Below are 13,225 nucleotides of genomic sequence, written 5' to 3'. Positions count from 1 at the left end.
ATTAAGCGAAATAAAAAATCCCATTGAAACACATTGAAAACCCGTTCAATGCGTTCCAACGGGCTGAAAAACTCACCATCCAGCGGAGATCCTCCATAGGGGCGGCCATTTTCGGTGCCTGTAAAGTGAGGAATCTGTCCAAAAACACAGCAGGGAGCCATTTTACACAACCGGCGGCTATTTTGAAACCGCCGATCAGCTGTTTTAAAAACTTTGTAATGTGAAGAATCGGTTCCCGAAGCAGGGAACCAATCGTCACAAAGCGGATTTTGCCTATTAAGTCATCGTATAGTGGTTTCGTCGTTTAATGAGGCAATCGTTAAGCAAGGCACCACTGTATTAGTTTTTCCCTCCCTCCCTCTTTTTAATCTTATTTTATTTTTTGCATTTTTAAAGATAGCTGTGACCCTCTCAGGCAAAGGGAAAGCAAAGGATGCTGCTTATATTTATTTATTTATTTATTTATTTATTTATTTATTTATTTATTTATTTATTTATTTATTTATTTATTTTATATGCCGCCCACTCTACCCAGAGGTCTCTGGGCGGCTTACAATAATTAAAATTCAATACAATAAAATGACTAAAATACAATTAAAATACCATTAAATTACAATTAAAATTGCCATCATCAGGACCCACAGTTGTTATTTCAATTAAAAGCCTTCTGGAACAGGAAGGTTTTGACCTGGCGCCTAGTGCTTAAAGCTCTCTCTGGGCGGTTTACAATTTAAATATGCAAGCTACACATTGCCCCCTCCTCCAGCAAACTGGGGGGCTCCCATTTACCAACCTGAGAAGAATGGAAGGCTGAGTGAACCTCAGGCCAGTTGGAGGAATCCTTTGGGATTAAGCCCAAGTTGTGAAACAGAGTCCAGACTGCAGTACTGCATTTTAACCTCTGTGCCACAAGACATGTACAGAATGCCTAGCCTCCAGCTTCATCAGAGCTGGCTGGCCTTGGCTCATATTTAATATGGGCAAAATTTAGTATATTTTTCATCCTGGGGCCCTCAGGATGCCCGAAAATGGAAGCAAGATGAATGCCCCATTCCGTTTCTTTTTTTTTTAAAGCAAAGAAACCCAAAAAAGTTTCTTTTTGAGCCAATCCTGGCATTTCTTTTTTTTCGGAGGGGGGGCTGCTCCTTGTTGTAAAAAAAAAACAACAAAAAAAAAACCCCAGATCTTCCAAGGGACTGCAAAACAGCCCTTCGCTTCTTCCTTATTAGAAGAGAAAAGTTTTGTGTGTCCAGGAGGCTCTGGGGTTACCACACGTGGCCTACGTGTTTCCCAGCCACCGTTATCTTTTAAAAGGTGATTGCTGCCTTTTTTGGGATGCTTAAGGGCCTCATCTCCTAGAGGAAGTTAGGGATGTGAAAAATGTTGATATATTTTTAAGCCTCCGAGCGGCTTCCTTGTCCCTTCGGAGTTCCTTACTGAGTCATGAAAGTTTTTAACGTCAGCATCCCTGCATGAAAATGGGTGTACCTTTCAGTAAGCATCTTTTCTTCCCGTATGCATTTTAATATTTTTTGTTTCATCTTCTTGGCACCTTTCCCTGAATCAACTAAAGCATGTTTGCGTTCATTTTCCAGTCATCTCTCTTCTCAATTACATGCATTTATTTCTGTATGATTGAGTGGGGTTGGGTGGGTGGAAGGACTCTGAGTCTCACAACTCCCTCGACACCAGAGGTGGGCCCTCCAGAGACGACCGGCTGCACGCAGCCCTCGGTTGCCCACGTATGGCCTCCCAGCAGCCACATATCTACCATCCAATTTTTGTAAAACTTTTGCCAGAAAGCCCCAGGAATTCATGGAGGCCGTGGGCCTCTGTAGGTCACCTGTCGTTGCTTAGATGACAGGGGACTGGAAAGAGAGGTGCCTGCTTTCATTAGTAATTTCCCGGAGCACGCATTCGATAAATTTCATTTTAAAAATTTCGGTGGATGCGAATTTGTTTTCCCTTCCCAGCTGACAAGACTGTGAAGCGCCCTCTGCAGGCCCACAGAAGGAATTACATTTGTAATATCAGCCCCTGCAAGGTGACTGCTGGGAGGAGGCAGTGTGGAGTGGCGGGGAGTGTTTTAAACTGGGTCTCAGGAGGCTTGGGTTCAAATCTCTGCTCAAATCTCTGGGGGAATAGATGGTCCTCCAGATGCCCAAGTCAGCATAGCCTAAGATCTGACATGCTGGGAGTCGTACGCCCATCAGCCCCAAATATAGAGCAGGACTCAAGTTTGGTCTGTCTCTCTCTCTCTCTCTCTCTCTCTCTCTCTCTCTCTCTCTCTCTCTCTCTCACACACACACACACACACACACACACACACACACACACACCAACAAAATACCAGCCAGCTGGACCAGTCTCTATTAACAAAGGAAGGGCTGGTCTTTTGTAAAGGCAATGGCTCTTAATCGACGGGGAACATATTCACCCTGAAGGGTCAGAGAAATTCCCATCCGAGGACCTTAGAGAGCAGTATCTTCTATGACCGCCTGCAGCTGGAAACCTGTTGTGATGGAAAGGGTGGGGTTTCTCTTTTACAAACTAGAAAAGCCCCCTCACTCCCTGTAGTGGCCAATTCTCTCTCACACACACACAAACACACACACACGAGTTTTTGAGCCCTCTCAAAATAGGGAAAACTGACCCCCACACCCGCTAGGGGGTTTTGTGAGCTAAAGAATCGCTTTAAAAAGATTAGCAGGTATTGGAAGTCCTAGTGGGGGGGGGCTGGGGCTGTACAGGCCACCCGCGGGCCACCCTGATCCACGCCTGGCTATATGCACGGCGCCGCCCGTCGACGGCATCATGACGACACTGTTGCACCCGGTTGGCTCTCCCCATTTTGCTTGATTCCCTTTCAACCTCTTTCGACTCTTTTGCATGCGAGACCGAAATTTCGGGCCGAGACTCTACTGCCGCAGACACACAAAAATAACCCAATCAAAACCTCATTCTGGAGATGCTGTTCACTCTAATTCTTCACCGGTTCAGGTACCTTTCATCTGAATTCTTAGGTTCTGTGGGGTTCACCATTAACAAAATAGAGAGAAAGAAAAAAAGGACGCTGTTTCTTTAAGATACCAATGAAATAATACAATATTTTCTAAAGTTTCATTTTTTTTTCCTTGTCGACGGAGGGAAAAGACAGGGGGAGAAAAGGGGGAAAAAAGAACCATACTCCACTGCCACTTTAAGATGGGTTGACTTTAGGAGAAGTTGCCATAAATACTGGCTGATTCAGCTCCTTCCTGAAGAATTAAGGTGAAGAGCATTTGATGTGGCTGCTGTGGTTTTGTGTCTTTTCTGTTTCAGTTTCTTTGTGTTGATTGGCTTTCCTAGCATGATCGTCCTTCCCACTCCAGTATTGGCCTGTGAATGCTCTTACTTTGCAGTAACGACGGGATCTCTTAAGTAACCCTCTGCTCATTGTTCCTTTTTCTCCTCCAAAATTTTCCTTTTTTTGGGGGGGGAAGGGGGATTAAAAACTCTGCATCCATTGACCGGAGTCATTATGTGGAAGGGAGCGATGCAGTCATTTTGTGGGTTTTTCTTTCTTTCTTTAAATCCCTCTCTTTCCTACCCAAAATTTGGAAGCCACATCGTCAAACAAGACCCCCCCCCTCCGCCTTTTGCTTGCGCGTTTTCCGTCCCGCTCGCTCCGTTGCCTTAATAGACATGGTGGATGAGCTGAAGGCCAGGCATTTATGAAAGGTGTCATTTCTGTGTTTATTTTATACAGTAGAAGTCCCCTTATCTGTGGGGATCGGATCCAAGCCCCCCCCTCCGCGCCCGCAGATACCGAAAACCGCAGATTAGAACAAACACTATTATAATAGCGAAAGCTATTCTCTGGCTCCCTCTAGTGGCCAGTTCTGGTAACATCATTGCTAAAAATATATATATTGGGGAGATTTTTTAATATTTTCAGACCGTGGATAAGTGAATCCGTGGATACTGATCCAGCAGATAAGGGGATCCTACTGTACTTAAAAACAGATACGAAGCAGAGGTGATAAGAATTTTCGGGGGGGGGACACAATGTGCACCGTGGCTGCCTTTGGTCCATTTTGATAATAATAATACTGTAATTTTAAAATTTTAAGAATGAAATCAATCAAATCCAGTAGAACAGTACGGGGGAGAGATTGGGTGGGGAGTGGTGTTTGGAAAATCAGCCTTCCCAAAATCCCAAAAGCCGCCCCTCCCACCTGCCCCCCATGTTCTAGGGGGCCCCAGAAATCTAATGTTCTTTTTTTTTCCTTCCTCCCCCCCTGGCCTCGTCCCAGTTCCAGCTGTGTGAAACAACTTCTGAGAAGGGGCCTGAAGGCTTTCGGCATCAACGTTAACGGCCGTCCTTTCCTCTCTTCCTCAGATGCGGGGGACATGTCAGAGAGCCAAGGCGCCGGCTTCTTCTCCTGGCAGCTGGATCCGTGCGGCGTCTCCTGCTCCACAGGTGGCTCTCCTTGGGACCTGCCCAGCTGCTGTAGCTGCATCCACGACAGGTGACTTGGGGGGCTTACGAGGGAGTCTCTTTCCAGATGTGTGCTGATCTGTCTCCGTCCCCAAGTTGTGCGTTTCTCCTTCCCCAAAGAAGTTCTCTCTGTCGGGGTCGTTTCCGGGGACGCTAGTGGAACTTTTCCCAGATCTGAAAAAGAGGAAGTCTTAGAGTCAGACTACATTGGAAAGAAATGCAGGAAACTCTACAGCTTTCTCCCTCCACCCCATTGATCGCACAATACAAAGCGAGACATGAATCAGTCCAGAGCCACCCTTCCCAAATCTGTAGTCCCCTCTCCCCGTTGCAGCTTCTACTTTTTCATACAGTAGATCAATTCACATCGGTTGAGGCCGGTGATTGCTTGAACCAATGCGGAAGAGTCGTTCCGCCAGCAAAGCCCATGGGCAAGATTTCCTTCCTTCCTTCCTTCCTTCCTTCCTTCCTTCCTTCCTTCCTTCCTTCCTTCCTTCCTTCCTTCCTTCCTTCCTTTTTACAGTTATAGGTGAAGCAAAGCTTCTCTTAGAAAAAATATTTAAAGAAAAATCCTAGCAATGTATATTTTTAAAGTTGAAATTACAAGAACTGGCCACCAGGGGGAGCCAGAGACCATACTATGTCTAGCGGTTGCTAGAGAAAATTGTTCCACTGTGTCATTATCAGAATTGGTCACTAGAGGGAACTAGAGACTGTGCAATTTAGAGTGTTCACTATTAAAATAGTATTTACTCTAATCCGCATTTTTCAGCATCCGCAGGGGGAACTTGGAACCGATCCCCCACAGATAGAGAGTCCTACTGTAATTTATTTTAAAACACCTTCGTGCTGCACTCTTGTGCTAGAGCACTTAGACAACAAAACATCAAAAGAAGAAAAAAGCTAACAAGAGGAGGAAACCAGAGGAGGATAACCCCTTATTGCAGCTTGTGAAGACACTTCCTTTTAACTTTCCATGCTACAGAACAGCAAACAAGACTTTTCTTGTTAAAAGCACTTAAAGCAAAGAACTTCCAATTTCCTGCTCCGACTTCTTAGCAAGGGAACACACATGAATTCGTATTTCCCTTGTTTTCTAGTTGCACACTTCCTTACTTGTGAAACTGTCTGTGTGTTGAAGGTACAGAAGGCTTTTCTGGCATCCGCCTTGTGGCAGCCTCAACGCTCGTGACAGAGCGCAAGGCAGCGCTTGGTGATTGTCCCCCTTCAACATTTCATTCAGGGCACACCCTGCTGCTGGTAAAAATAACTAACAGGTTATAGTTACATTTGATAGATGTCTACATGGTGGGGCATAAATTGTATGTGTGTAAGTGCTGCCTTGATTGAATTTCTCCACAGTCACAGAAAATTTGTCCTGTATTGCGGGGAACTCCTAGGGAAGGGCTTGGTGTCTGGCTATTTTTTTTAAACTCCAGTGCCCATCCTCCCCATCTGGGGTGCTGGGACAGGTAGGCGGACAGTCATTGGAGGGCCAAGTGTCAAGTTAAGAGCAGGGGACACCCATGTTGGAGACACCCACGTGGCCACAGAGCTGACCAGGTGGTGTTAAGTTGAAAGAGAGTGGTTGGCCTACCTTGCCGGGTTGTCGTGCAGATCGCGTGCCAACAGAGCTCAGTTTGTACTATCCTGACTCGCTTTTAGGAAAAGTGGGGTAAAAGGGATGATGTATTTAGCATTTCGGATATTTGTTCCAATAGGATGCCACTGAAGATGCTGTGCCGAAATATGAAGAGACAAATTGTTTCCAGAGCCTTCTATGGATGTAAGTACCTCTTCGGGGGCGGGGGGAGGCTACTGAGAGAGAGGGCTGCAAAAATCTGATTCTGCCCCCCCTCAATTTCTGGTTCCTCTAGCAAAATCATCTTGACTTAGGGCCTGGTTACACTGCTGATTTGTAGCAATTTCAGCTCTGCAGTATTTCAAATCCATAGAATCATAGAAAAGTGAAGTTGGAAGGGGGCCTGCAATTGCGATTGCAAAACAATGGTCTAAGTGGGGGAATTTCGCTTAGCTTAGTGATGATCGGTTCCCTGCTTCGGGAACTGATTTTCGCTTTACAACGATGAAAAAACAGCTGTTGGGTTTTCAAAATGGCCGCTGGGTGCTTAAAATGGCTCCCCGCTGTGCTTAGGGACAGATTCCTCACTATACGGGCACCGAAAATGGCCGCCGTATGGAGGATCTTCGCTGGACGGTGAGGTTTTACCCCATTGGAACACATTGAACGGTTTTCAATGCATTTCAGTGGGGTTTTTATTTTCGCTTTACAATGTTTTTGCTTAACAGCGATTTTCCTGGAACGGATTATCGTCGTTAAGCGAGGCACCACTGTATTATAGTATGGTAAAAGAGAAAATCCAGAAAAGAAATAGTTTCACCATGTATTACCAGAACTGGTCAGTCGAGGGAGGCAGTGACCATTATATGTATTGTTTGACAAGAATACATAGCATTGTCTCTGGCGACCTCTAGCGACTAGTTCTGCTAAATATTTCTTTTTTAATGTTTTTTATATTTTCAGACTGTGGATAAGTGAAACCGCAGATAGCAATCCCACAGACCCAGGAGTCTGACTGTATTTTTTTAAAAAAAGCCACCTCCCTCTCCCCAAAAACTTACATTTTGACCAAAAAAACTTGGGCTTCGTGTGTTGTGTAATCAGGATTTTTAAAATTGATTTTATTTATGCAAACCCTGATTCTTATTGTCCATTTTAACCATACCCTTATTTTCAAACTGCTTTTTCTCAATTTTACCTTTGATCCAGGCCTTGAGTGGGCGGTTTGGAAACGTTAGTTTTAAAAATGGAGAATGATTGGTGTTAGAAGTGACAAAATCAGTTTTAGCATCTATGAATTAGTGAACATTTTTTTAAAAAAAATCTTGGAAACATTATCGACTCACCCTTGAGTTGTTTTCGCAGAATAAAATGCTTCAATTTAATTCAAAACTCTCTCTTTCTTGATGGACATTATTTTTGAACCTTGGATGAAACCAGCTGCCAGTACTTAGTCAGGAGGTACATTTCAAGGTAAACTTTTAAAGAGCAAGTGCAGAGTTGCTTTATAGGTTCTGATGATGACCACTTTGTGGGTACTTCCAAAAATTGCTTTTAAAAGGCAATTTAGAGGCTTTGTGAGAGAAATTCGTCAAATCTGTTGTTTTGAGCCTTTTCTCAATCGGCGAAAAGATTGCAATACCTTAAAGATTACAGTGGTGCCCCGCATAGCGAGGTTAATCTGTTCCGGATTAACCGTCGCTATGGCGAAACATCGCTGTACGGGAAGTAAAAACCCATTGGAAAGCATTAAACTTCGTTTAATGCGTTCCAATGGCTTCTAAACTTACCGTTCAGCTAAGTTTCTCCATAGCGCAGGCATTTTCGCGCCCTTGTCCATTTTGGGGCTTCCAGCGGCCATTTTGGACCGCCAATCAGCTGATTCCCAGGCATCACAATGTGAAGATCGGTAAGCGAAACGCTTAACGATTATCGCAGAGCGATTTTCGCCCATAGGGGCCATCGGTATGCGATCGTGTTTGCGATCGCAAAAACCTTGGTATGCGGATTCGTCGTTCAACGGTGCGCTCGTTAAGTGAGGCACCACTGTACTAAATTGTATTTTGGCCTAAGCGTCTGTGAACGGTAGCCTAGTTGGCTAAACTCTGTGGCAGCTTATTTTAGATAAAACTAGTAGTCTTCGCTCTTTTTTGCTTTATCAAGAAGTGACTTCCAAACTTGGCAAGGCTGTCTGGAGCCAGACACATCTGGAAGCCCGGGGTGGGGTGGGGTGGACGGGCTGAATTGTGAGCTTACAATTGAATTTCCCTTCCAGGCCCAACTGTGCTTGACATTCAATGTCTATAAGCAGGTCCTTTTAATCCATAAAGACCCCCTGTATCTGTGGGATCCGTATCCACAGTTTCGCCTATCCATGGGCTGTGAACGTTAAAAGAAATAACTCAGAAATACCATATTTTTTCCATGTATGAGTCTATACTTTTGTCTAAAATCTTCAGACTAAAAATTTGGGGGGGGGGGGTGTAGTCTTATACACAGAAGTAAGCTGAGGAGAGAACAAAAACAAATGGAGGGGAAAGCAGGGATCAAATTGATCCTGCAGTGCTTTGATCCCTTTCCCCCAACTCTTGCTAAGCCCCACTTAGATTACTTAATTTTGGATTAGAAAAGTCGGGGGGTGTCTTATACATGGGGGTATCTTATACATGGAAAAATACGGGTATGTACTTCCTGGCTGTAATTACCAGAACCGGCCACTAGAGGGAAACAGAGACAATGCAATAGATAGGGTTTGCTTTGTATTATCTGCGGGGTTTTGGCATCCACGGGAGGGGACTTGGAGCCAACACATTTCAAGGCAGGGAAATGGGGAAAACCTTCCACGTTGGAAGCTGTTGTCTTGCGTCCCCAGGGCTCGCGTACTGCCGCCACCTGTCCACCGTCCGGACGCACCTCTCTGCTCTCGTGAACCACACCATCATCCCGCCAGACAAACCCACCAGCGCCGTGGGAGGCTTGACCAAAGAGGTCTGGAGCAAATATCAGAAAGATAAGAAGGTAACGTGGGTCTGTGTGCGCCTGCCTTTGTCTTGTCTCCTCGTGTTTTCTACCCGCCGCCATAACGTAGATACGCACAACCGCAGCCATATTGCAGTTGCACCCACACGTGGAGAGCCACGCATGCCAGGCCACAGAGGCTTGCCCACAAATGCACAGCCGTGGACACACCGCCACAGCCACGCACTCACCTCCGAAGATGCATGGCCTTTACCGCCAAAGAAACTGAGCCGCACACGCTCCTGTGGGGTTGCAGCTGCGGGTCCCTGAGCACAACCACATGGTACGCAACCCCGTAGACGCTCGCCACACCTCCCTGCAGACGGATACACTTATCCGTGCAGGCCAGTGCAGATCCGTGGATGCCTAGCCACGGTCACACGGCTGCTCACATCTGCGTGCAGCCAAAAAAAAACCTAGAACACACTTTGCTTTTTTTAAAAAAAAACTTCTCTCAGTGGCCCGCACCAGGATCGTCTGCTCGACAAAACCGCCTGCGTTTGCAAGAAAGGGTGTTTGTGCCGACAGAAATGGCGTCCACGTTCTCAGAGGCTTTGTTTCTCGAAGGGTTAAGGACCAGAAGCGTGGGGTGGGTTGTGTGTGTCTTTTTCAACCCTCCACTCGTCCCCCTCGGCTTTCTGCAGGGCATCCCTTTTTTTGCTTTCCAAACGGAAACAACAATCCTTTACATGCACAGCGGGAACCATGAGGGATCCTGGGGGGGGGGGGCTGAACCAGGGGGTCTCGGCGCCTTAAATTGCTAGGAGTACGAAACTGAGGCAAATAAGCCACAGATTCTCCTTTTTAAGAGGGCCTGCCCTAGAGGTTTATTTCCCCATCTTTTTTTTTTTTCTTTTAAAGGAGAGTAAACTCAGAAGCGGTTAGGCGAGGCTGAGTCTCCTTAAGGAGAGCCTCTTGGTGGCCGGCTGGCACGCCAACAGATCCAGCTGGTTTTGCCCAATCCTAACAGTTTGTTGGGGTGGATGGATTTGACCCTGGATGACCCCCCTCTCCCACCACCACCACACCTTCCTTCCCCCCACCCCAGAGAAAAACCCCTTTGCCTCTTTCTTGTTTCCAATCTCAGAATTACAAGGAGCTGGAACTGCTCCGGCGCGTTTACTACGGCGGAGTTCAGCACGAAATCCGGAAGGAGGTGTGGCCATTCTTGCTGGGACACTACACGTTTGGCATGGGGAAGAAGGAGATGAGCCAGGTGAGTTGCGCCTTCGGCAGGCGGAGGAAATCAGATCACCCCCACCCTCCACGGGGGTGGGTCTTGAGCCCAATGGCTGGTGGGTGTAGTGGTTATGAATTCATTTTACCGCAGGACTGCGGTCTCCGCATGGGGTCAGTTCCAAACCCACCCACCCCCCAGTGGATGTTGAAAAATGTGGAAGTATCGCACACTAGACATGGCATGGTCTCTGGCTCCCTCTAGTGGCCAGTTCTGCACCATACAGTAGGACCCCCCTATCCACAGGATCAGTATCCGCTGGTTCACTTATCCGCTGGCTGAAAATACTGTACTAAATTAAAAATCCCAGAAATGCCACTCTATAGGTGTTTCTGGGGTGTATTACTAGAACTGGCCCCTAGAGGGAGCCAGAGGCCCTGAAATGTATAGCGTTTGATACATCTGCTGTTTTCAGCATCCGCTGGCAGGCTTGAAACTAATCCCCTCCGGATACCACAGTCCTTCTGTACACCCTGTAAGTACATACATATATATACAGATTTCTGGTGGTTTTATTTAGTATTTTCAGCCAGCAAAGAAGTGAATCAGTGGATACTGATTCTGCAGATAGGGGGATTTTATTATATATCTTCCCTGCCTCATGAAAGGTCAGGGTAGCTGACCCTGTATGGGACTGATCCCTCCTTTCCAGGGGAGATCTCCTTAAGGTAGAGGCAGAGAAGGGATCAGGTTTTTGACTGGATGGTGAGCACATAGCAACTTGGCTCGGTAATAGCATTGAGTGAGAAGGATCTTGGAATTGTTGTGCATGAAAAGCCGAAGATGAGCCAACAGGGTGATGTGGCTGCAAGAAAGGCCAATGTGATCTTAGGCTGGATTTACAGAAATCTCCAAATCCCAGCAGTGGTTGAGGCTCATCTTGAGTCTTGTGTCCACTTCTGGACACCACGCTTTAAGAAGGATGCCAACAAACTGGAGCAAGTTCAGAGGAGGGCGACAAGGATGATGATCGGGGACTGGAAACCAAGCCCTGGGAGGAAAGACTAAAAGAATTGGGCCTGTTTAGCCTTGAGAAAAGAAGACGGAGGGGAGAGAGGGCATCACTTTTCAGGTACTGTACTTGAAAGCCTGTCCTACAGAGGAGGGGCAGGATCTGTTCTCAATTATCCCAGAGTGCAGGACACATCAAAATGGGCTCAAGTTAAAGGACGCCCGATTTAGGCTGATTATCAGGAAAAAGTCTTAACTGTTAGAGCGCTACGACAACGGAATCAATGACCTTAAAGAGATGATGTTGAGCACTCCAACACTGGAAGCATTTGAGAGAACATTAAGACAATCCTTTGTCAGATCTGCTTTGATTTGGATTCCTGCACTGACCAGGGGATTGGACTTGATGACCTTTGAGGGCCCCTTCCAATGCTGTTATTCCATAATGCTAAGGCTTCCAAGGGCATCTTCATGGGAATTAGACAAACTGCGCGTTCCCTGCCCAGTTACGGTTTGATGGTCTTGATCTGTTTGTCTTAGGCTATTTTAACTTATTGTTACTGCATCTGTTTTCATAATAATCTTAGAACTTCAGAGCTGGAAGGGACCCCCACAATCCCATTCAGCCCGTCAAGGGGACCCAGAGGGAGATTCGAACTCTGAATCTCTGGGGCTCAGCAGCCAGATGCCTAAATCACTGTGGATAATCTAAATGGTGGGAAATGGCTCAGGGCCTCCCGCTGTGATTTTACGTGCCTCTTTTTACACTGGTGTGGGAAATGGCCGCTCACTCGCAAATCGTTGCATGGAGTTGTCCAACGCAGTGCGAGGGGTCCCCGTGCGGCTGTGATTTTTTTTCTTTTCTTTTCTTTTTGGTTCTCCGGGTTGACCCCCTTTCTTTTCCGTCCTTTCCTTTTTCCTCCTCCAGGTGGACGAGGCCATCGCCCTGCGGTACCAGAAAGTCATGGCGGAGTGGAAAGCCTGCGAGGTGATTGTGAAGCTGCGGGAGAAAGAGTCCCAGACGGCCACCAAGTTTTCCTCCGGGAGCAGCATCGACAGCCACGTGCAGCGGCTGCTCCACCGGGACTCCACCATCAGCAACGATGTAAGCGAGAGGGGAACGTCTCCGCCCGAGGGGGGGTTGCAAACCTCTCTGGGGCTTTGAGAAGGTCCGAAAAGCCGGGCTGTTTTCAGATCACGTGTCCCGTCCAGTGGAGGAGAAACTGGTGCCTTATAGATGTTTGGGACGATAATGCCCACCATCCCCAGTTGAAGGCCATTCCATGCAGCCCAGTGAGTCCCAGGTTCGCAAAATGGCGGGAATTATTTTATTTTATTTTATTTTATTTTATTTTATTTTATTTGTGTGCCACGAGTCTTCCTAAAATGAGTCACGAGGAAGTTTGCCGGAAGGGGGGAGAACGCCTGAGAGGAAACGAGAACCTTGCAGATGTTAAAACTGGACTAAATGTAAGATGGAATTGTTACGAGTCCAACCCAGATGGTCAGCTGTTCGACGTGCCGAATCCCGCCCCCGAATGCGAATCCGGCACCCCTTAAAGTTCTGACTGAAACCAGGGGCGGCGTTGCCAGCCTCCCCTCAGGCTCCGAGCCCCTGCAATCCACAAAGTGGCCTTGACTGGCTGTCTAATAGAAGCCCAAATTACGAGGACACAGAGGCAAGAGTCGTTTCCCTTTGCTGGAATCTATGGGTACTTCTTGGGGGATCTCTCCCCGGCTATAGTTTTTTTTTTAATGCATATGTATTTTTTGCCACGGCACGCAGCACGAAATCATGGGCCCTACAGATCATGGGTCACTGCAGGAATATGATTTCTATTTCCTTTTCCCCACCCCAAACCCCAGCATTGGAAATGGGCTCCGCCGAAGGATGTGCTTAGGGTGTAACGTGCGTGGTCCCTGTGTCGTTGTGTGCCCCTTCGGGTCTCTTCGGAGA

General features: G+C 46.9%; 1 protein-coding gene across 5 annotated transcripts in view; it reads left to right on the top strand.

The window, feature by feature from the left end:
* The window catches only part of SGSM2 (small G protein signaling modulator 2), a 102,705-nt gene that overhangs the window by 72,039 nt on the left and 17,441 nt on the right, over positions 1-13,225 (top strand). For all 5 annotated transcript variants that reach the window (XM_072978305.2, XM_072978304.2, XM_072978307.2 and 2 more), the window contains 5 exons: positions 4,382-4,511; positions 6,202-6,266; positions 8,935-9,080; positions 10,168-10,296; positions 12,197-12,373. In XM_072978305.2, the coding sequence (XP_072834406.2) occupies positions 4,382-4,511; positions 6,202-6,266; positions 8,935-9,080; positions 10,168-10,296; positions 12,197-12,373 (647 nt within the window). The remainder of the gene's footprint in view (positions 1-4,381; positions 4,512-6,201; positions 6,267-8,934; positions 9,081-10,167; positions 10,297-12,196; positions 12,374-13,225) is intronic.

This window comes from Pogona vitticeps, chromosome 7 (genome assembly GCF_051106095.1).
Source record: "Pogona vitticeps strain Pit_001003342236 chromosome 7, PviZW2.1, whole genome shotgun sequence".
Taxonomy (NCBI): Eukaryota; Metazoa; Chordata; class Lepidosauria; order Squamata; family Agamidae; genus Pogona; species Pogona vitticeps.
Note: the sequence above shows the minus strand (reverse complement) of the source record. Positions and strands in the feature narration are given on the sequence as shown.